Source organism: Vanellus vanellus (assembly GCF_965231255.1).
Source record: "Vanellus vanellus genome assembly, chromosome: 8".
NCBI lineage: Eukaryota > Metazoa > Chordata > Aves > Charadriiformes > Charadriidae > Vanellus > Vanellus vanellus.
Window position 1 is genome coordinate 5,229,494 of NC_138913.1, and position 23,443 is coordinate 5,252,936.

The following is a 23,443-nucleotide window of genomic DNA, read 5'->3' on the forward strand; positions in this document are numbered from 1 at the left end:
GACCGAGTCCTTCATTTGAAATGTTCTAAGTAGCTACAGCTTCCCCATGCAATCTGGAACTGAACAAAGGGAGCACCGTGGTTAAGGACGAAGATCTCCAGCCATCACCTCCCACCACCGGCAAGGCTGCAGCTGAAAGGCGCCTGCAGAGCACCAAATGCACTCCTACTATGCATCAGGAAATCACAGAATCATAGAATGGTTGGGTTTGGAAGGGACCTTAAAGATCATCCGGTTCCACCCCCCCTGCCCTGGGCAGGGACACCTTCCCCCAGCCCAGGTTGCTCCAAGCCCCGTCCAACCTGGCCTTGAACACCTCCAGGGATGGGGCAGCCACAGCTTCTCGGGGCAACCTGTGCCAGGGGCTCACCACCCACACAGTCAAGAATTTCTTCCTCATATCTATTCTAAAGGATTTGATTTGGCCTGGATTCAAGCCTGTGGCAAAAATTCTGACTTCCAAGATGTAGGGTCAAGCTTTAGACAATGTGTATTTGATTCCAGGTGCTTTTTGGTTTGTTTCTTCAATAGTGTATTCAAAAAAAGTGTCTACATAATCAGCCCATCTCTGAAGGTCAAAGACGGTCATTTTGACAGGTATCTGTAATACACTTTTAAATTAATCTTTTTACTTTACAGTTATTTGCTACATTGATTTGCAGTAGTTACTATGGGAAAAATACTTTAAAATAATAATTTACTCCAGTGGATGCCAGTAGCAGGGAATCCCTACCTTTGTTACACAGTACAGACGACAGCAGGTCAGGAGGTGCTTTCCATCGGTGTTTCCTTAGCCTCTCACAGCTTGTTTTAGTGCTTGGCCCTCCAACCCCCACCGCCCCATTTCACGAACCAGAGCAGCACCAAGAAGGGCGAAGGGGAGGATGGCGATCAAGGGCCTGATGGAGACCCACCGCCACCTGCCCAGCGCTCGGTGTCGCAGGGACAGAGCTCATCTCCAAGCCAGGGACGTCGCAATAACAGTGGAAGCAGAGCTTTGCTATAAAGCACTTATCGTTATAGCACGGTTTATTGCACTTTCTCCCCTCTGAATGATTGAAACCAATTAAATTACTGACACCAGGAAAATGACTGATCTTCAAAGTACAACACTTGTCTGAGAAAATTAGATAAAACAGGGCTGACTTTTCTGAAGTTTTATTGCTCAGTGTCTTTAGCTCATATGTAAGAAACTTGTCTACATCTTTCGGGAGTGTTGTCTCTGACCTGTAACAGGACTTTGTGTGCATCAGCCCCTACAGCAAACTTCTGCATCTGAATGGCTGTTAGATCTAATCATGCAAAAAAACATATAAACGAAAGTTACAGTTCGGCTTTCTTACAAGTATCACTCGGCTTAAGGTAACTTATTTCTTTAAATGCCCCACTCACGGACACAATGAAAATTGTTTCACGACTTAGAAAAGAGGGTTTCTCCTGAGAAACAAGGTTGATGATCAACTTGTTTGCCCAATTTGAGCAGCAAATACTATATACACAAATGTTGTATCACTCACACACAATACGAAGCCCATATGTTATTTTAATTCTTGTGAAGTACTCTGTTGCAAGTAGAGAGTGGCTCTCAAGGCAAATACAAACCTGGATTTTCAATTGTATAGTGCTTCCATCCCGAATTAAGTCAAGATGACTAAAGATATCGGTATAAATCTGACCTTAAGTAGACTTTAAAGACTAAGAATTTTTCCCCTGAAGCTTGGAAGCCCAAGCCAAACTTTCGTTTGGAAATGCTAATTTCAGATATTGCCGCAGAAGTACACTTCAAAAGGATCACCAACACCCACACACCCTTTTCCTCCATTCAAAGAACTGCCACAGCGTATTTATTTTCTTTTATGGGAATCTTATTTATCACTGGACAAGCACTATACAAAGAAATAGGATCTCTCTAATGCGTTAACCTAAACTTCAGTCACAGTAGGAGCTGAAGGCAGGGATTTTAAAAGCATCTCACTTCAGCTCTTTTGAGCATCCCGCACCAAACCCATAATTCTGTTTATCACCTCCGCTGTCCTAAAGGCATCATCTGCAAAGAAATAAAACCAACGGGACTCTTCCCATTTACTTTAATGGGCTTTGGATCAGTGCCCAAACATGTTACGTTTCAGAGATAAATACATATTTAATTCAGTCAGGTTTTCCAAAACAGTTTCTGTTGAGATCAATAGCGAACTGGGAGGAGATGATGCCCAGGCTCAGCGCTCTGCTGTACTGCTGAAAGCTTAAGCAAATATAACCTGGATTTAGGCAGTGCTAATACCAAACACAATTTAAAATATTTAGCTTTCTGGTGTTACTAGCTGTCGCTAATTACTGTTGCAACACTGTCTCACGTGAATAACCATCACTAATACATTAACTGCTCCCAAAAGCCGTTTAAAGGATTAACGTGTACGACTACCTGGAAAACAGCATCGCGCCTCCCCACCGTTCGGTTTTAAAGTAGCTGTGCCTTGAAAAATAAAGACTAAAACAAGGACACAGCTAAGCTTATCCTGAAGAACAGTGTGATTAAGGCACCAAGGCCCACAACAGGCGTGCGCCGGCTTTGTGGCGAGAGGCTGCCGTCGTGCGCCGAGCGGCGTTAGCTGGGCTGCCAGCTCCGCCGTCGGCAAGAAATGAATGGAGGGACAACGTTTTGGTTTAACGGGACGACGAGACCTGAAGAAATACTCGCTTCTGTCCCGATTTACCTGGCATTTTTGTTCACCTTGCAGCCACCTTTGGATGGGAACTCAGAGCTCTGTATTTGAAACCAATCTCTTACGGAGGGTTTGTGGTGATCCTGTCCTGCGTGGCTGCAGGAGGAATCGCTCTGTCCTGTGCCCCTTTCCTCTCTTCCCATAGAAAAGGAAATCAGAAGCAACTTCTGATGCTCCTTAGTGGGAGCCCAGCCTTTCCCCGGGGCACACTGTGCAAATGCAAAAAAATTCCTCAATCTATCACTAGCTGAACAGGCATAGGTGAACAAAGCAGCCTGAGCCTAAAAGCAGTCTACTCGAAACCGGAGAAATATTGCGACATTAAAAGCACTGGAAATATATGATAGAACATCCAGAAAGCTTTTAATCTGGATGAGTTTGAGATAAGGCTATTGTCACTTATGGGAGTTGTCACAAGCACGTTTCAACTCAGTAATGTATTATCCAGTCTGCGCGTGCCGTATCTGTACCGAAAACATTATTTGTGGCCGTTTTACAAGCATTCGTTGTCACTCTGCGTATTTTAAATTTGAGCTTGCTCAAGCTTTAAAGGAAGCGAACGCCATAAATAATGTTTTGGAAACTTCTGAGATTGACCAAAAAAGCTTTTCTATAGATAAAGGTGACACTATTTTAAAGTCCAATATATTGCCACCTCCTAGGGCTGGAAATAGGTGCTGTGGGAGGGCAGGAATCTTCTTTGTTCAAGAGTACAGAGATTTAATTTCAAGCCCTGAGGACAGAAATAATCAAGCCTAAGTCCCCGGTACTGCAAAGGTGTCACCCATTTGCACCTCAGACCTGCGGAGCTCTGATCAGGGGCAGATGCGCAACAATTGCTTTCCATTTCGGGGAGGCGAGAAAGGGCATCGCTACAGCAGATCGATCTTTAAAAATTGGCCTCTGCTTGAAACTCCTCAGGTTTGAAATTACGTTTAACTGATACGAAGAAGAAAATGCCTCGTGTGAGCATCGGGCAGTCAAAAGGGAAAGTCCCCCCTGCTCCCGCAGTGCCGGCAGATACATCTTGCTGTCACCCTTCATAATAATCATCTCTGCCTTTTCCCACCCTCTAATGATGCAGCGGGCGGCCAAAGCCTATCTACTTCTGCCCTGCATTTAAGACCCTCCTGTTGATCTTTGCCGGACCCTTTACAAACCCGCCTACATAGTCCTGTGTAAGAGCCTCCTGTTTCAGTGCGCTATGCCATGTCATTATGTTAATTATCTAACTTAGAATTAGAGTTTCTCAGAGCAAGGATAATTTTTCCACTGCTTAGAAAGCATCAGGCATGTAATTGGGGTCCCAAAGTCATTAAGGCAATAATACAGGAAAACTGTAAAAAATTGTCAGAGAAAACACCATTTGAAGATATGAGATACAGTTCTAAAAAAAAAAAAAAACCAACAAACCAAAAAAAACCCCAACACAAATTTAAAGTTCTATTATTCAAGTCCTTGGCTTAATTACTTAACTCACCTCAGCTTGCTTTACTCAATGAATTTGTCCACTGATTCTTATATCCATGCCACTAAGTGCTAAAATACCTCTGAATTAATGGACACATATTTGATATTACCCATTATCGTGTTGGTGTGCAACTCTGTTCTTCGAGGAGATTTTACCTACTTTACTGGAAAAAACAAGTTTTGACCTTGTAAACAACTCTGCGCTTGAGATTTATTTTTTTTTTTAAAGCATATGTAAACCTGAATAGTGCTACTGAATTCAGTGTGACTGACGTCTCAAATCGTTTCAATTTCAAAAAAATCATTCTCAATCGCAGGATTTGGTCTGGAAAATTACCCATGCAAATTATTCCACAACAGGATATTTCGCAGATTGACTTAAACTTGAGGAAGAGCCAATATACTAACATTATTTCAGTAAGATATCTAAAATGCTTTGAATAAAGTCCATTTTCTAGGGAGAAAATATTTTCCAGTCAAAGATAAGACAAACACTCAACCATACGCTGCAGAGAGCCGTATTTCCTGAGCAGAAGCTGTGTCTGAACTTGGAAACCATCTCGTCGTTTTCTTCCTATAATCTGACCTTGGTCCTTAATGAATAGCAAAGCTCCCGGTGGAGAAAGAATGAGGGCTTGAGTTTTCAGAAAAAGGACCTCTTAAAACATTTCTGTCAGTTTAGGCAAGCACTTGAATAGTCAATTACTTTCCCCAAATTTATCCAGAATGGGTATTAAGCTGGGAAATGTAGGAAATTAGGTTGTCTGTGGAGATTTCTTGCCCTTCAGATTCAAAAAGGAGATCAGAGTAAAACAAAGTCAGAATATTGTGCTTTTGTTTTTTTTCATATCCAAAGAAAAACAAAATATTTTCTTCCATTTTTTAATCCAGGGGAAAAAGAGCCATGATTGCCATGATTAGTGTTTTGACACCACCTAATCCAATCAAGCATCCAGCTCAGCTGCTAATTGTCATTTGCATATAGCTTCACAGGTACAAAGGGATGTCTGGCAGAAGTGTGATATCAAGTTTGGGGTCAGTACTTGTTTAATCTGAATTCATGAATATCAAACCTTGGGCACAGCACTGCTTTGCGAGAAAATCCCTGCAAACATCAGATTCTTCTCTGGCCCCACACTCACATTTCTCTTTTGGGGGTTAGAATAGGAAACTCGTACAGAAAACCTTACATTTGGAAGAAGGTAAATAACAGACAAATAACTTCTCTGGACCCAAACTGTTTGGTTTAAATCAGATCTGGATTTGATCCCTCTCAGTTTTAAAACACTCCAAGAACATCCGAATGCCTCTTCAGCTGGCCTTCAGTCAGAAAAAATGAGTCAAAACAAACCAAGAAAAAAGAAAAGCATAAAAATACCCTCATTGATTTCACTTACTTTGATGGAAAACACAAGGCAAGCTTGAGAGATGGGATCCTAGTTAAGACCTAAGAGCTGTGTAAGGGCGAGATCCCACGTAACGGCTGGAAATGTTGCCCCTAAGAAAAAAGGGAGTGCATTGTAAAAACTAATAGCATGTACCAAGGGCACTTTCACTCGGGATACGGCGTTCTTTATACACACCTGCCTTTGTAAGAGGAGGTTTATTTTTCTTCCAGCTTTGCTTGCTTCTTATTTCTTTTTATCTTGCCTTCACTGCACCCTCGCTCACAGAGTTGCCTTGCTTTTTGTTCATGATCATGAATTTCTCTCGGGAACAGGCTCTTCTCATCAAATACAGCTTTCAAGGCTACAAAACAGGAGTGAATTCTACATCAAAACCGGTTATACATTTGGTGAGGTACAGCGCAAAAATCAGGCTGCTGAAAGAAGAAAAAAAAAATAAAAGAGGCAGACCTCGAGCACTGTACTTCACAGAGAACACCACTGAATTTTCTGCTTCCCGTTCTGCTGACAAGTTCAGCTTTTTGGTAATTTTTCTCCCAGTCAGGGAAGAAAGGCTTGTTCGGTCCTGAGGACTGCGTTGTATCCATCTCTCCCTCGCAGCCTTTGAGTTCCTTGGCCAACTCTAACTAACGGAAGAGCACAGATCTCAGAGAACTTAATTCCTACAAAAGAGGAAAGCAGATGGACTGGATGGAGGAGAAAAAGGCTTTTCCTTGGAGAAGTACAACAAGGCGACTCTGGTGCCTACAAAAGCTCAGGAGAGGACAGCCCTTCTTTGGGGACGCCCCTCTTCCTGGGAAGTCCTCAGCCAGAGCCAGCGCCTCCTCGGGCCATCAAACCCAGTCAGTCTCGAGGGAGAAGTCCCCGGGAATGTGCCTTCACTGGTGCTGTTGTAACCGCCTATTATATTATATTTCTTCCATCACTTAGATCTCTGCATTAAAAATGAGCTGGAGATCCTGAAAGGAGCAAAGGGAGAGGCGTGCCTCCCTCCCAGTGCATGCTGCCCGTACCAGAGCCCTTCCAGTTTCTAGCAGAACTTCGCTTTTTACTTTTTGACAGAAGCAGTCAATCCCCTGCTCAGCTCAGGGAGACTAGACTTGCTTTCCCTCCCTCCCCCACCCCCACCCCCCCAATATCTCCATTCTTTAAATTTCTTATAATTTCTATCCTGCCATTAAGGACTCAAAAAAAAAAAAAAAAAAAAAATATATATATCAAATTGTCCTCTATTGAAACAAGAGCATTAAAACTGTTCACTGAACGTCTGCCTGCCTGAGCAGGTTTACCCTGCAACCATTATTTACATATATAGGGCAGGCTGATCTTCAGGGATTCCTCCAGTCCCAGATTAAGGCCAAGATTCTTCCTTCTCCTGTGCCTATATCCCTCCCACTAAAGTCAGACTAATTCATGAATAAGAATTAAATTATGTTCACTGAGCTGTTACTATGACACCTGATAGCGTCTCATTTGAGCAGTGTAGGCTGGAAGTCTGTACCACTTTCTTCAGGAAAGAGGCCTGAGGAATTAACTTGTTAAGAATTTCATACGCCGGTATATTGTTAACAAGATAACGAGCGTCGGCTCGTCAGAACGCGGCTGAGCTGCAGAGATCAAAATTGCTGCAGCCATTTTGACTGCAAGTTCACTTGCGTTTGACAAGCTGTGAATCCGGCAGGTGAAGACTGAATTTTATTCCCAAGTGATTGTTAACACTGTAGAGACCATTAGAAAAAATAAAATCAAAGGTACACAACAGTCACCGAGCCCTGCTCGTTACTGCCTGGGCAGGAAACGATCCCCGTCGTGCGGAGTTGGAAACCAAGCAGCAAAAAAGTCGAGACAAGTTTTTATCCAAACTGTGGAATCTCACCTTACAGCGGTGATTACAGGTACTTCGCTCTTGGGAAAGCTACAGGAGTTTATCTATTGATTTCAGTACGCTTAGGACGAAACTTGCAATGATTTCAAGGATTAGAATGTTAAAGATGTAAGCTGCGTTTCTGGCTTCAGTTAATTAAAAGGTACATTAAGCTCAAAAAAAAAAAAAATCAGCTAATTAATACGTTACCAGGGTTTGATACTTAGTTGGTGCATTTCAGATACAAGAAAGTAATTTAAAGACGCACTTAAATGTGAAGAGTTTTGACTAGGAATTGTTGTTAAAGTTCGCTGCAAAAAGAATCCGATACTAATTTACTGATGCCCTGATCCAAAAGGCAGCCGAGTGCTGCTCTTGGCTTTAACGAGAGGTGGCTCAAAGCCCCAAACAACAAATCAGTTCGCGGTGCCCGTGGCTACAGCACGGCCATTGCAGGAGAAATCTCAGCGACGGGTGTGCGTGAGGCACGACTGTCCCCGCAATACATTAAAACTCCTCAGTGGCACAAACTGGACCGACGTGACAGAGGTTTGGATGAACAATCCAGCTGTTTCCTCTATAGAGCAGTCACTGAGAAGCCAAATCCACTTAAAAATAAAATACAGGTTTACTAATAGCTGTGCGCAGTTAATTCGATACTCACACATAGCAATTACACCTCAGTCAAGTTCTGCTTTCAAAATTGCATTGCCCACACGATTTTTCTGGCATTGTCTCTCATTTATCTCTTGTTTTGAGCAACACCCAGTGCTGCGGAGAGAGCAAGACTTGCTCTTTTTTTGCTCGACAGGGATGAGGTTTGGGTAGTTAAAACGAACGTAGTGGGAAAGCTCTGAAATGCTGAATGCTCTGCGTGGAAAGCACAGTACTTCACCCTTTTACCGGAAAAGCAGAGAGAGGCGGGGAGAGAGAGACACCGCTAATGAAATCCTTCCCGAGAAATAAAGTCCCTTGCTCAGATGAAAACAGGCACCTGATTAAAAAGAATTAAAGCTCGTATGACAATTAATTCAGCTTCAAAGTATTTCATTTAACGATTGCACGTTTGGCCTTGCTGAGTCAGCGGCAAAGTGTCTCACGTAATCAGGTTCTTTCACCTCATTTCTTTCCCCGAGCTTAGCTCTTGACCTTTGCGATCCATCTCACCGAAAGCTGATAGTGCCTCACAGAAGAGCGCCACGCACTGACCTTCTAATAGCGCATATTTGTATCTACAAACCATGAACAATTGGATTTTGTAACGTGCGTGGTTATAAGTGTCATACAGCCTTCACAGCGGAGTCGGGTTGTTAGCGCTTACGTTTTGCGAGGAGGTTCTCTAAAGAGTAGGGAGAAACTGCAAAACAAATTGCAAAGCCATCAGGAAGCCTCATCAAGGATGCAAAGACACTAATGCATGCGCAAGTCGACGTCTTTAATGAATCAAATTAAGCCGTTCTGCAAACCTTGCCAAGAGCCAGCTTGACTTCAGCAGTGGAAAGGTGCCTCTGAACCAAGACGGCAGCTAGATAGCAAATATCTATTTTAAGGAGACTGATATTGCTGACATTTTATTGGGATTTTATTGCTTGTTTAGTAGGAACGGGAGAAGCAGAATGTTGTGTCTGAAGGCACTTGGTAAAGACAGAGCACAGAAGTAACCGGGTTGTTCCAGCCTCCTCTTTAGTACTATGTTTACTTTCAAAACATTTCCCATATTGTTCCATTTCATCAAAAATTTCTTTTTAATGAGCAATTAAGCCATCACCAGGCACTTACACATTCAGTGCTGGTCGGGGAAATGAGGAGTTGTCTGATGCTTTTGGGTCTGGGCTGTAACGACACTAAGGAGAAAATTATTTCTCAAGTCAGCTGAAGCAGTTGAATGAAGCTTATGTTGTCCAAATGGACCGAGGGAAGTCTCCCATCTTATTAAACTTCATATTTAGGCAGAAATCATCAGGTACGATATCCAAATATAATTTTTCTCTCATACTCTTGGATATATTTTTTAAAAAAAATCTGATCACAAATTAAAATCCTTTTTCTTCGGTCCAACAAATTCAGAAGTCAGTATTTTAGACTCATTTTTTTCAATTAACCTGTAAAGCCTGATCCGGTACCTGGTGGAAGAAGTTCTGATTTTTCCCATCAAATTCAGTGGGTTATGGAACACGCCCTTACAGGGTAGGAAGTTGTTGAGATAGGATTATATGTCTTACTACTTACTCGAAGCCTCAGATCAGCTGCTAAGCAATAAATCTTGGGATTCTCTATTACCTTCATCTCGTTTTAGCACAGATGGTAAAAGCGACCTTTCTTTCTTGCCTTTCTGTGCAGAGAGACGGAGTAATGAGAATATAATGAAGGTCTACTTATTTTCCAACAGGGTAGGAAGACTTAGATTTTCAGAGCAGCTCTCCTCTGTCTCTTCCCTAAAGTATTTCTCAGACAGAAGAAGGAAGTCAGACTCGTTCATGCCATCAATCGCCTTGAGGGCTCCAATATTCAATGACTTAAAATGCACCTTAAAAATCCAGGTTTACTGAAAAACCAATGGCAATTGTGCTACTATGGTAAGTTAACTTTTCTCATCTAATCTTTATAATATTACTCAACCAGGAAAACAATATAGTTACAGGCAAAAAGTATTCAGCACTTCTAAACAGATGTGTAGGATAAAAGCATGATTGCTTTTTTTGCTCCTTAAGACACAATCAATTCTTTACTGTCTTTTAGGGGGGAAAAAAATTACCTTTCTTTCCTAAAACCAGCTTCCACTTCTACTGCCAAAACATTGCCTGCTGTAGATGGGATGCTTCCCAAATGAGATGAGCGCAGCTAGTGCTGGGAGATTGGGCCAGCCTCTTGAAGATAACTAATAGTGTTAATTACTACTTCATTTTGTGAAAACAAGTCTATACCGAGAAAGAATCAGGCGCCATGTTTCATTTGTTGCCGAAGTAGTTAGGTGTCATTTGAAACAAAGATACTGAGGGAGTCAGTTGGGAAACAGTTCGGGCCCATATCTGAAGCAAAAATGTCTGTGAAATAAAATGTAAAAATGTCAGCTGAAACAAATCCGTACCAGGCTGCGAGGCTCATCTCTCACGGCCTCCCCAAACACAGCAAACTGAATGCAAACGTCTCCCTCAAGGTCAGGCTTGCGGGAAGAATCGGTACGGATTGATCCGGGGAGCAGTTATCCACCGTCTGCCTACCAAAGTCTACGGTTAGATGTCGCACATGCTGTCACCTTCAGTCTTTCTGAGCTACAGAACTGTGAGATTCACAGAATCATAGAACCATAGAATGGTTTAGGTTGGAAAGGACCTTGAAGATCATCGAGTTCCAACCCCCCTGCCATAGGCGGGGACACCTCCCCCCAGTCCAGGTTGCCCAAGGCCACGTCCAGCCTGGCCTTGAACACCTCCAGGGATGGGGCAGCCACAGCTTCTCTGGGCAACCTGGGCCAGTGCCGCACCACCCTCACAGTGAAAAACTTCTTCCTAATGTTCAATCTAAACCTGCCCTCTTCCAGTTTAAAGCCATTCCCCCTCGTCCTATCCCTACATGCCCCAGTAAAAAGCCCTTCCCCAGCTCTCCTGTAGGCCCCCTTTAGGGACTGGAAGGCCGCAATAAGATCTCCCCGGAGCCTTCTCTTCTCCAGGCTGAACAGCCCCAACTCTTTCAGCCTCTCCTCGTAGGAGAGGTGCTCCAGCCCTTGGATCATCCTCGTGGCTCTCCTCTGGGCGTGTTCCAGCAGGTCCATGTCCTTATGTTGGGACTCCAGAGTTGAAAAGCATTTGGGCAGAAAATATTTCATTCATATATATATATACACACACACAGGGCGTGAAGCAGACCTTTAAGGAAGACTGCAGAATAAAAATTTTATTGCCTGCCAGATAAGTAGTAAACTTTAAGCGGCCACAAGAACACTTAAGTAGCGCTCTGCTTTTAGGCAGACACCTTTTATAACGTGGCTGAAGAAAGAGGTTTGAAGCTGGAACTGTCCTTCAGTAGGAAGGATCTTACTCTTTTGGGTTTTCCATTCTTAAATGACAAATTAAAAACCAACCTCAGAATATTCTGCGCTTAGATATACACGTAACAAGTGAAATGATGTCAAAATAGCGGTTTACCACTTCATGTCATTTTGACATTTAAAAATGTGAATTTTTCCCAGAAAAATGGAGCGCTTTTTGGCTAAAGTATAAACAGCAAACACAGAGGGTAACACGGGCTCCCTCCTTGCCCTGCCATGGTCCCCCCTTTCAGAAACAGCCGCTGTTTCCACAATGGGATGAAGGGATGGGACGTACAAAGGTATTTGCGCATCCGTTCGGCTTGTTTTTCAGCGAGTGCGAGCAACACAACTAGCTGTAGCAATTTATGGCCAGATCAAAAGCCCTTTAAATCCGAGAGGAAGTTTCTTCATGGTTTTGGAGGGCTTCAGATCAGGTAAATAGCTGTTTGGGAATCGTATGTGAAACGACCCGCTCGTCGTGCAAATACAAGCTAGGTGTTTAGCAAGTGAGCCAGAAACTTGACTTTTATAATAAGGCTCCAAATCGTCTCTTTTTTAAACGAAATTTTAATTATGTAAAAATCAGTAGCTGGTCTGCAGGTTTATACATTACCACAAATGTCTCCAAAAAAGAACTTACTCTCCAAAATGCCTCACATCACTGCAGAATTGGGAACTAGGACATGTTGATGTGATCCCAAAGCAATTTTTACTAAAAGCGCTATTTCTGAGGAATCTGGCTCTAACAAAAGAAAGAATCCCTCACGAGGCCACTTTCTAGTAAAACATTTACCAGAACACCCAAAAGCCAGTTTCTTTTTCACGTGTGTTTGTAAAAAGGTACCAAAAGTGGAACAACTTGATCTATTTATCTTTAGGCCCTTCTAAAACTCAGAGATAAAACCCCTCTGCCATCCCTTCCCTGAGGAGGTGCCCCCAGGCCCCCGTTGGGCTGGAAGGTGGAAGAAGGGGGTGGCACCTTTCCGTGTTCTTTATCACGGTTGGGAAGTGGCAAAAAAATGGCAATGCCTCGTAAAAGTGCAGACCTCACAAAATGGCACTTAGTTAGCAATTTGCTGTTTTCCTATCAGAATATTAAAAACGATGGTGTTGGGCCCAATTCAGGTCTGCTTTCTAACTGCTTTGTAGAGTGAAATCTAGGGAGAGTGCTCTGAAATTAGAGTCTAGATTTAAAATTTATTAAAAATGCTTTTCACTTGGTGTTCTTTTTATCTGCTGCTCAGCCTTTAACAAATACTTTATCCCATACAGAAATAATCCCACATGTAACGCAATTACTTTCAGTTTTAATTCATTTTGATGATTCAGATGGTATGGCTAAGATTAAATTTGTGACTGTTATCTAAAAGGTATTTTCATACTGTGAGTGTTTCAAGGATTTTATGTTCAGCAAATTTAATGCAAGGACGTATTTTAGTACAATTGCATTTTACTCTGCTTGTATTTTGTGGAGTTCATGCTACAGAAGGTTACTGAGGAATAAAATGCTTAAAAGAATACCAAAGCGATAAAGATTAATGCATCATATTGTCAGGAGGACTAAATATTATCTTTTGCGATAGCATCTAACAAACCACACATCATTTTGGAGGAAATAGAGTCCATAAATGTAACAATAAAGCCACGTACACTATATTAGCAAACAGGCATCACACTGTACCATCCCCGTCGCATTTCAAGGAGACACTTTCTAGCACATAGACAAGATGCATCCAGCACCTGACATCTGGGCGATGCCAGAAAATTCCATTTTCTCTTTGCACATCGCATGAATTCATCTTCCGAACTGGAGGGTGGAGAAAGTAAAGCATGAAAAACTTGAGAAAACACATGAATTTCCTTAAAATATCATTTCTGTTATGTTAACAAATGGTTCAAATTAGAGACCATTTCAAAGTTTTATTTTAATATAAACTCTTGAGTCTTCCAACATCCTCAAAAAATTGGGTCTGAAGTGTCCTATATTTTCTGGCTTTTTATTCATGCATACCGCTGCATAAACCCACCTTTTATAAGTTACTTACAAGTAAAATTACTGTTTATCCTGCATCCCAAAATTAGGAGATTCCTCTTCAAGAAAAGGAGTTGCTTTTCTTTGTGTCTTCATCCTCATCAACCTTTTTCTTGTACTTGTTTTTTGCAACATCTTTCCTGTAAAAGGCAAGTTTTTCAATTTGCTGATTTTCTTGCTGAAAGTATGGAGCAAAGAGTTGCTTGAAGCTTGAATAATTTCTTGTAGTCTAATAAAATAGGCAGACTCTCCTATATATAAATATATCAGTTGTCATTCTTTTCCCGAAAGAAAGAAAAGAGACAAAGAAAGCAAGCACAGATCTCCCCTGAGACATCCATAGAGCTGTAGTATTTATTTCTACCATGGCAGTTCTTGAAAGCGTTGTTTTAAAAAGTCAGAATAACTACTGTACCACAGCTACTTTTCATTGGTATTTCATATTTCTGCCCAAGTTCTGTCTAAAGAGGCAAAAGTTGTTCTAACATCGTAGAATGGTTTGGGTTGGAAGACCATCCAGTGCCACCCCCTGCCCTGGGCAGGGACACCTCCCCCCAGCCCAGGTTGCTCCAAGCCCCGTCCAACCCGGCCTTGAACCCCTCCAGGGATGGGGCAGCCACAGCTTCTCGGGGCAACCTGCGCCAGGGGCTCACCGCCCTCACAGGGAAAAATTTCTTCCTGATATCTGATCTAAATCTCCCCTCATTCAGTTTAAAACCATTCCCCCTTGTCCTATGGCTCCACTCCCTGATCCAGAGTCCCTCCCCAGCTCTCCTGGAGCCCCTTTAGGTACTGGAAGGGGCTCTAAGGTCTCCCCGGAGCCTTCTCTTCTCCAGGCTGAACGCCCCCAACTCTCTCAGCCTGTCCTCACAGCAGAGGGGCTCCAGCCCTCGGATCATCTTGGTGGTCTCCTCTGGCCCCGCTCCAACAGGTCCACGTCCTTCTTATGTTGGGGACCCCAGAGCTGGACACAGTACCTTCCACAGAAAGAGTTGGTACAGCTGAACAGAAAGAGTGGGCTGGGTACCATCTCGCTGGGGCCCAGACAGCAATCCTGATCAGAAAAGAAAATACATGAATACAGACAGGAGGAGTGTAAAAGCTTCCTGAGCACCATTGCTGATTGCTTGTCATCCTGGCCCTGGAGGATTGATAAGGAAACGTCTCCTTCTGCTAATCCCTTTTTGGGGTGGGTGGGAGGGGAAATTTTTTCTTTAGCTGCTGGTTGAACACTCAGAGTCAGCAAAAGGACTCCTGTGGAGTTCTCATAGTAGCTTGCAACTGAAGTTTGAAGCTTTGCTCCATTTTTCCCTTTGCTAAAAAAAAAAAAAAATAATTAAAAAAACCCCAAAGTCGCAAGTAAAACCCAATTCCTTTGCATTTTTCCTATTGAATTAGGGAACAAAAAATAAAGTGGACCAATTTCCTTACGCTCTACCTATATATTCCATCCTTCCACTTGCCTGACCTATTAGGAGATACTGACTTGCTTTATCAGTAGCCATAACGGATCCAGCTCCGGTATGAGCATCCCACCCTGCCTTCACCTGCCTCCCCAGGGTATTGCAAAGCTTCCACAGAAAGGTTTCCTCCGTGCTCCTCCTAAAAAACAAATGTGGCCAAATGGACAAGCTGAGCAACTCTACACAGAAGCAGCCTCTCTTGTGCACGAACTCATTGTTCCAGTCACTTTTAAAATACCCAATGAGACAAATCTGCGAATAAATTTCATCCACCTGAAATACAACTTGCAAGTTGGTTGCTGGAAGCATTCATTTCCCCGAGCAATGCGAAATGCAAAGGAGTTACAGCACCAAAAATGCTCTCTCAGAAATTTAACCTTTATTTTCTATTCATGAATACTGTGATCCAAAGGAAATCTCTGTGTAAACAGTTTTCTTTATAGGAGGGAAAGTAACAGGTGAAACTGCATACAGACGCGGGGGAAAAAAATATCAATAGCGCTATGACCAGATTTCTTCAGCCATAGTAAATAAATCCGCAGCTTTCCAAATTGTTTTGTAGGCATATGATGCAGATTCAAAGAATGCCCAGTAAAAACAACAGACAATATATTTTACATTCTCAGGACAGAAAACAGCTGAAGATAGCAGCACAAAACCAAAACGTGCCATGACGTAGATCCTATGCAACCTCACTGACTTTAGAGCAATTTCACGGGCTATAAATCTGTACATGTTATGATTCTACGTTTGTTGCCAGACTGGGTTTAGACTATTTAAATTCCCTGTCAGCATCAGTTATGGTCAAATCATTTCACATAAAAAGTGAAATGGATCCATAACAAGACTTAATGCTTTGTTGTTTGAAAAACTATTCCAAGGTGCAATTAAAAACTCCAAGGTCTCTGATTGAACTGGCTTTTTTTAGGAAGAGAAAATTAAGGACTGTTACATACTTAATAAATCAGAGCCATTAGTAACCCCCCTTTTCCCTAAAACTCATTTTATTCATTATAGACAAATTGAGCCAAGCCAGTGTACTGAAAATACTTTCAAACACCTCTCAATGAAATATTCTTTCTACCGTCTAGAAAGAAAAGCCTCGTAATAGCTTGGGGAAATCGGCGTCCGTCATTAAAGTCGCCTGCAGATGTTGTGTGCCTTCCAGAAGTCCTTCTTTAAGCACGGCCGCGTTGCTGGTTTAGTCGCTGCGTATCGACAAGAGATATTCCCAGCTTTTATCAAGGAGCTTATGTTTGTAAATAGGCATTACAAAACCCCACAGCTAATTTTCCCATTTTTGTTCTTAACTGCTTTATGAATCCCCATCTCTTTTGAAGAGAATTTGCACATTCGCACAATTTTGTTGTAACCAGCTAAATTCTGCCATCCTTCATCATGATAAAGAGAATCATATCCCGGAGATTAATCACTGGATTTCAGTAGAACCATTCATTGACTAATGATCAAACTCAACAAACAAGGCGGCAGATGGTGGCCATATGAAATTTCTAGTGCCTTCTTTAATGAGCACAAAACACAGTCCCTGCCTCATTTGCACATCCCAGCCACTACATCAATGAGTTGTCTACACACAAGCAGCTGTCTGAACAGAAAAAAGTGCTGCCTGATTACAGGGCCAGATCCTCAGCTAACGAAAATTGGTCTTGCTCCTTTTAGATCAGCGGAGAAGGAGAAGTTATATCACCTAAATATTGGGTTCGTGACTTGTAGGAAGGGTCTACATAGCTCTACACCAGCTGACTCAGGACACCAGCAGCAGGCTGAAGAACAGACCCCCAAAAGCTCAATAAGCTTACGGTTCCTTTGACACATGGGTGACACTCACAGCATTGTAAGCCTTCCTCATCTAAAATATTTAGCTCCTGAGAAGCAGTCAAACAGATACGCATCCTAGCTGGCATATACACGCAGTAGATCACCAATTTATTTCTTACGGCCCTCCTGGGTGCTGTGTGTACCGAGACAACTGCATTCCTAGAAACGGGCATAAATATCTGTATTTATTTTCCCATCATACTGACTGGGGAGATGGGGAGAGAGAACCAGAATAAGTATCATATAGAGAAAATAGATGGCTTGACAAATACTCTCAGCACACTCCCTTCACCGGGGCACTCGACATTATTTCTCATCTACTGTGCTATAGTTTAGAGTGGGCCATAATTACGGATTTCCAACTGGCACGATGATTATTATATATTAGACGTTAGCCTGTAAAGACTGTCAAACCAATGAAATTTTCAGGTTTTGAGTAGCCTCCAGGGTCGGGCTCTGCAAGGCTCGGTTTCACGAGCAGTTAGTGTTATTTATAGTCTAGAACTAAACAAGGCAGAAATTAAGGGAACGCTCCTCGCTGAAGGTAATGGTATGAAAATGCTGATGTAGGTCTGTGACAGCAGACAGAAGCGATAGCCTTGAGAATATATTGGAAGTGTGGAGGTGAACAGAGCGCGCACCGCCTCAAGGCTGCTTTTTGTCACTCTGACAAGACAGAATCGTAAATAATCCCCCCCCCCCGCCCCAAATGTACACTCAATTATCAGTAATTTACTATCACCTGGGATATTATACGCACAGGAAAATATAGCGTGGCACCTCCAGCGCTCAACAACATCACTTGGTCAAGTTGCTTTTTCACCCGAGTTGGATGGCAGTGGCTTTGGAGGATTGAAGCGCAGTTTAAGGTAGGCATTTCCCTTACTGCTGTTCCAAACAACTCTTCCACCATAGCTCCCTGGGCTAAACGGCAGTAACTTTAAATGAATTAGCCACTCTTGAATCAAAGTTACAGCAAAAAAAAAAAAAAAACAACAGTTCTTACCAACACGTGCTATATGACAGTTCACCTGAGAAAACAGAACTTGCGTTCTTATATGGGTGTAACGTTGGTCACTGAAAAAAAAAAAAGAAAAAGAAAGGGGAAAAAAGTGCTTTTTATAAAGATCAGGCTTAAAATATTGCTAAGGTTTTTCTAAAGAAGAGAGAAACACTTAAAAAGTTTAACAGAACTTGCATTCCTCTATGGGTGTAACACTGGTCACTGAAAAAAAAGGGGGGAGGGAAAGTGCTTTTTATAAAGATCAGAATATTAAAATATTGGTAAAGGTTTTCTAAGGAGGTGAGAAATGGGTCGTAAGGTCTTCGCTGTTCTGTATATCGCTAGCACCTCCCACCGCTTCACCCCGGTCCTTGGAAGGGAAGAGGGTTCGTGTCAGGTTTTTGTCTCGGCAGGAGACCAGAGCGCATCACCTGAGGGTAACGCAGAGTTGTGGAGTGAATGTGAAGCTCTGCGTGACAAAGTTTACCTTTGGGACCGTCTCAGAGACGCTGGGTGCTGCCTGCCTGCGGGCTGTGAAGTAGTTTGCTGCCCGGATTGACTCCGTCGGTCTTTGAGGCGGGAGGATGGGAGAGGCGGGGGGGGAGCGGAGCGTTTCTCACTGCCCCCCTTGGGCCAGTAATCAGGTTCATCCTCAGGGGCTCTCCCTGCTTCCTTAAAGTTGAGGCACCAGCTTTGCCTGGCGTCTTCTTTCGGTGCCTGTGTAATTGCCAGTTCTATTAGCAAAAATGGAACTTGCAATCTTCGGTATCAAAAGGCATCTAAATTAAAGGCTGAAACGCTTTCCCTGCTATCTCCGCTGCAACGAGCTGCTGAGGAGCGCACCGCACGCCAGCTCAGCCAGCCCGTGATTTAACCAGCTAAAAAAGTACCGATTCAAAATGAAATCAATGAGGAGTAAAGATTACATGTAGCACTACGTTTGAAATCTTTTTTTTTTTTTTTTTTTTTAAATTTTCTGTGGGTACATTGTACTTTCACGCATGGCGGGCTACGCGGAAAATGTTCTTTTGATGCCCGTACCATGATGTGAACCCAACTGTCCTTTCAGTCCCTCCGCTGTAAATCACACCACTGGGAAAAAAAAATGCTTATGGTTGAAAAAATACTTGTCCACAGTACACAAACTCGGTATAAACATACATTTTTTTCCTTGACTCTCGAAATGAGCCGATTTGGTCACGTCTGGCAAGTAGCACAGCTTGGCCACCGGCCAGCGCCTCGTCCTCCCGCGCAGCGATAGAGCCGTCCCCGTGTGATAACGAGGGCACGTTCCCGGCTCATCTATTAGGCAATAAACATTCTGCTATCTGTAAGGAGAGTACGCGGCAGTAAAATGGACGATACCGATACCGACCCCCCTGTCCCTTCTTCAACTTGAACAGAAAATCTCTTTGCGTTGTTCAGGTGGAAGGTTGTAATTACCCTCATAAAAGATGCACAAATAAAACAGTCACAAACAAGTTAATCTAGTCGCGCCTCACTACTACAGAGAAGCGTTTTATCAGTATTGTCTCAAACATGGTTATTATTTCTAATAGGTTGAGCTGAATTTTGAAAGGAGTGGCCATAAAAGTGCTGTCTGCTGATAAATCAAAGGATAAAACAGTAACTGCCGCAGATACCGTTTCTCTGCCAGCGTGGAACGCTGCACCCAGCTCGCAGCAGGACCAGCCCGACGGGATGCGTGTTCTTAGCAGCAAACATATCACTGATATTCCTAATATCATGGCTCCGGTGACCCAAATAGATTTATAATCACATGAGTATCTCATAACATCTGTTACCAAGAAAGGCATCCTGACCTCCAACGGTATTCAGATCCACCACGTGGGCGTGCAGATCTTGCCACCTGGAGAAGTGGCGTCGATGCTTTTCCAACAATCGGCGCTTGGGAAGATGTCGGTAATTGCACAGAGTTGTATGAAAGCCAAGGAGATGGCAGTTATGCGTTTCACTGATAAAACTCTTTCCATTTCTGTTTATCTATCGATTGGCAAGAGGCGAACTGAACCCGACAGCAAAGTTTCTGTCTGCACAAGGGATCACGATAGCGAGACTATATAGGAGACAGATGGACACGGCAAAGTTACAATCGGGGAAAACAGATAGTCTTTGTACCTACAGTAATTTAATAAATTTTTGCCAGATAGAAATAGGAGGTAGAAATAATCAGTAACAATAATCATTTTTTTCTACTTTTACCATTTGCTTTTAGGTAGAAAAAAAGGCAAGGCAGACAAGTGATCCTAGCTGAAAAACGATAGGCTCAATAACCTGCTAGGAAGAAAAAGAGACTGATCCTCACCAAAATAGAGGCCTTTCAGTCCTGTCTAATCTGCATATTCCAAAGAGAATTTAGTCTGCCTGCAACACTATTTTGCATAATACAGCAATGTTTTCTTGCCTGTGGATTAACATTGACTTTCTACTCACCATGCCAAATAACTTAACTTTATTTAGAATCATAGAATTGTCTAGGTTGGAAGAGACCCTTGGGATCATCGAGTCCAACCATCTACCCTACTCTACAAAGTTCTCCCCTACACTATATCCCCCAACACCACATCTAAACGTCTCTTAAGCACATCCAGGGATGGGGACTCAACCACCTCCCTGGGCAGTCTATTCCAATGCCCGACCACTCTGTCTGTGAAAAATTCTTTCCTAATGTTCAGTCTAAACCTACCCTGTTGGAGCTTGAAGCCATTCCCTCTTGTTCTGTCATTAATTACCTGTGAGAAGAGACCAGCACCAACCTCTCTTTCAAAGAACCAAAGCCATATCTGGAAAAACTGGAAAAAGACAACAACTCTTTGAAAGGGCACCATAGAAAATATAACGAACTCCATCGCTCTGATTAGACCCTTAAGTGCCTATGCAAGAACACAGATGAGTTGTTCTCAAGCAGAAGCCATCTCAGACATTGGCCTCGTAGCAGACCACAGATCCCAGGAGCTCAGGAGCCACCAGAAAGCTCAGGCAGAAACTCAGTACTGGAATGGTTCCAGAAAACGTGCTGACAGCTCATTTGGATTCATTTCATCCTCTTGTTCGTCACCTGTATTTTGACTGTATCTAAACCAGTTTCCTGGTCTCCTGCTATGGTCAATGGTGTGTCAGAGAGCAGCGCAGCCCACCCACGTAAGCAAGCTAAGAATGTAGTTGGCCTATGCCAGTTGGAGACAAAACCTATGTTTCCAGGAGACAAAAAAATAAAGGAAACTAAATCAAGACAAGCACTCGGATGACTGAATTTGGGTGAGGTGAGGTTTAGACCCAGGTGTCAATCGAAAACAATTTACTAATGAATATTATTCTCGGTTCAATGCAAAGATCAGGGATTCAGAGGTTCAAAGGGAGTTTTAGCTAGTTATGAGCCACGCTTACTTTGCAGGCGTGCGTGAACGGCGACAGTATGTTCTCCCCTTGCAGCTGGGAGTTATTACCTTAAAAGATGAAAGTACTATAAATACACAATGCAAAACACAGAGAGAGGTAGCACGCACCGTCGGAACTAACAGGCATTTTTCCCCATTTCCAGCGCATTGCCAATACATTGTATCGAGCACGCTTTTGGCCATAACCGGGTATTTTCCTTGCTGAGTTTATATCCTGAAAGGCACAGAAAGATAACTGCTTTGAAAGTTTCAAAGCAGACAAAGACACAGAAGCAATTTATCCCTTTTTGTTCCTCATCTCACAGTGAACCACTGCTGTGTAAAGTCGTCTCTTTAGATAAAGCAACATCTGTATTCTTTGAATTTCTAAGTTTACAAATGAAACGTTTGCAAATTATGTCTCAATACTTTTCCATAATAATGGTATAAAAATTTGGCAGAGGAGTGATTTTTATAGTTTCGTTTCTTTGAAGATCTTGAACAATTTTAAAGGGCACTTTCTCCCCGACTATAAAGCCGAGAGCACAAAGCCTGAGGAAGTCAATATTGTGGCAATCCTGTTGCTGTAAACACCAGTGTCACAGGAGCCTGAATATGGACAGACCCGTGGCTCGAAACAGGATTTGTCAGGCAGAACCGGTGCCTTCGTTTGCAAGAGATACGGTAAGGGATTTCTGCAGCTGTGCTGCAACTTCTAACGCGATATCCGGTGATGTGCAGCCAGACCTAAATCTTCTTCCAGCACTGAGTTACCAACCAGCCAGTGAGTTACTAAGCTTTGAGAAAATTAGACTTTGACGGATTTTTATCTTTAAAAAACTGAAGCAAACAATAAATTTCGACAATATATCTTTTCCTGCTTTTTCTTATACCATGTGCGGTACCTGTCCCAACATGTAACAACTGCTTATCGGCCTCTTTAGCACCATGATCTGGGAGATGTCGACTGCTCTGCCCTTTCCAACACAAAGTTTATGACGACGGTGAAATCAAACTTCTAATCAAGGAAAAAAAACAAACAACTTAGTATAGGCAAAGCAGAAAAATGCTCTAGTAATTTCAGAGTCAATAAAGCAATGAAGGAATATAGGAAAAACAAATATGATGTAAGCAAAAAAAATGAGGTGACAGGAATTACTAAGCCACGTTCTACTTTGACTGAGTCACACACCTCCCATTATGGATTTTTTTCCATAAATGCACAGAAGAAAGCAGCACTGACAGTATCCCCCATTTTATGGGCAGAGGAAACAGACAAAAATGAAATTGCATGTTGCAGGTCATAAAGCAAGACAGTGAGGGAACTGTGTATCAGAGGCAGGGTATGAACCACTGATATGATAGAAGATGTAAAATTTAGCCAAAATCCCAAGCTTCTGTCTGCACAATTCAATGCTTTGAAGGAAACTCCTCTGTTTTTCTGCTCATCCTATGCATATTCAGCAACTCTGACATCTCCAGAATATGGAAGAATTACTGCTCTTACACAGAAGCATCTATTTCATAGAACCATAGAATGGTTTAGGTTTGGAAGGGACCTTGAAGATCATCTCCTTCCAACGCCCCCCTGCCCTGGGCAGGGCCACCTCCCCCCAGCCCAGGTTGCTCCCAGCCCCGTCCAACCTGGCCTTGAACACCTCCGGGGATGGGGCAGCCACAGCTTCTCGGGGCAACCTGCGCCAGGGGCTCACCGCCTTCAGAGGGAAAAATTTCCTGTGCAATAAAACTAACATACTGGGACACACGAGATACAGCGTGGGTTATGCAGATCGCTCTGGCTACGTACACCGTCTGGGATTGCAGGATGCAATCAGCTTGGCTTACAAGTTAAAATACTAACCAATGGTATAGTAATTGATACTCTGCTACCTAAGCAGTGGTATTGATAGGTACATGTGGCCTCTATTCCCTTTCGGAAGGCTGTAAACGTCCCTCCATACCAATGCCTCGCTTTTTTTCTCAGTCGCTGTTCTTAGGGCTTTGGAGGTCCCTCCATTGAGTAGGCTCAGGACCGAGGGAAAATTCAGGTCATCGATATGCCCCCTCCTCGATCAATGCTCATCTGTGCTCAAACACGCTCACATTGTATGCCGTGGTTATTTTTTTTTCCATTTATAACTGAGTTTTCCCCACACTAGCCAACGTCATGCTAAAACCCAGTAAAATAGGGTCTGTCCATTGCGATGCACCAATA

At 42.9% G+C, this 23,443-nt stretch overlaps 1 protein-coding gene across 1 annotated transcript in view; it reads right to left on the minus strand.

The window, feature by feature from the left end:
• Nucleotides 1-5,796: 5,796 nt before the first annotated feature.
• The window catches only part of WDR49 (WD repeat domain 49), a gene marked incomplete at both ends in the record, with an annotated part of 41,357 nt that continues 23,710 nt past the window's right edge, over nt 5,797-23,443 (minus strand). The window contains 5 exon segments of the mRNA XM_082487206.1: nt 5,797-5,942; nt 9,843-9,962; nt 17,651-17,751; nt 22,134-22,153; nt 22,155-22,235. Coding sequence (XP_082343332.1) covers nt 5,797-5,942; nt 9,843-9,962; nt 17,651-17,751; nt 22,134-22,153; nt 22,155-22,235 — 468 coding nt within the window.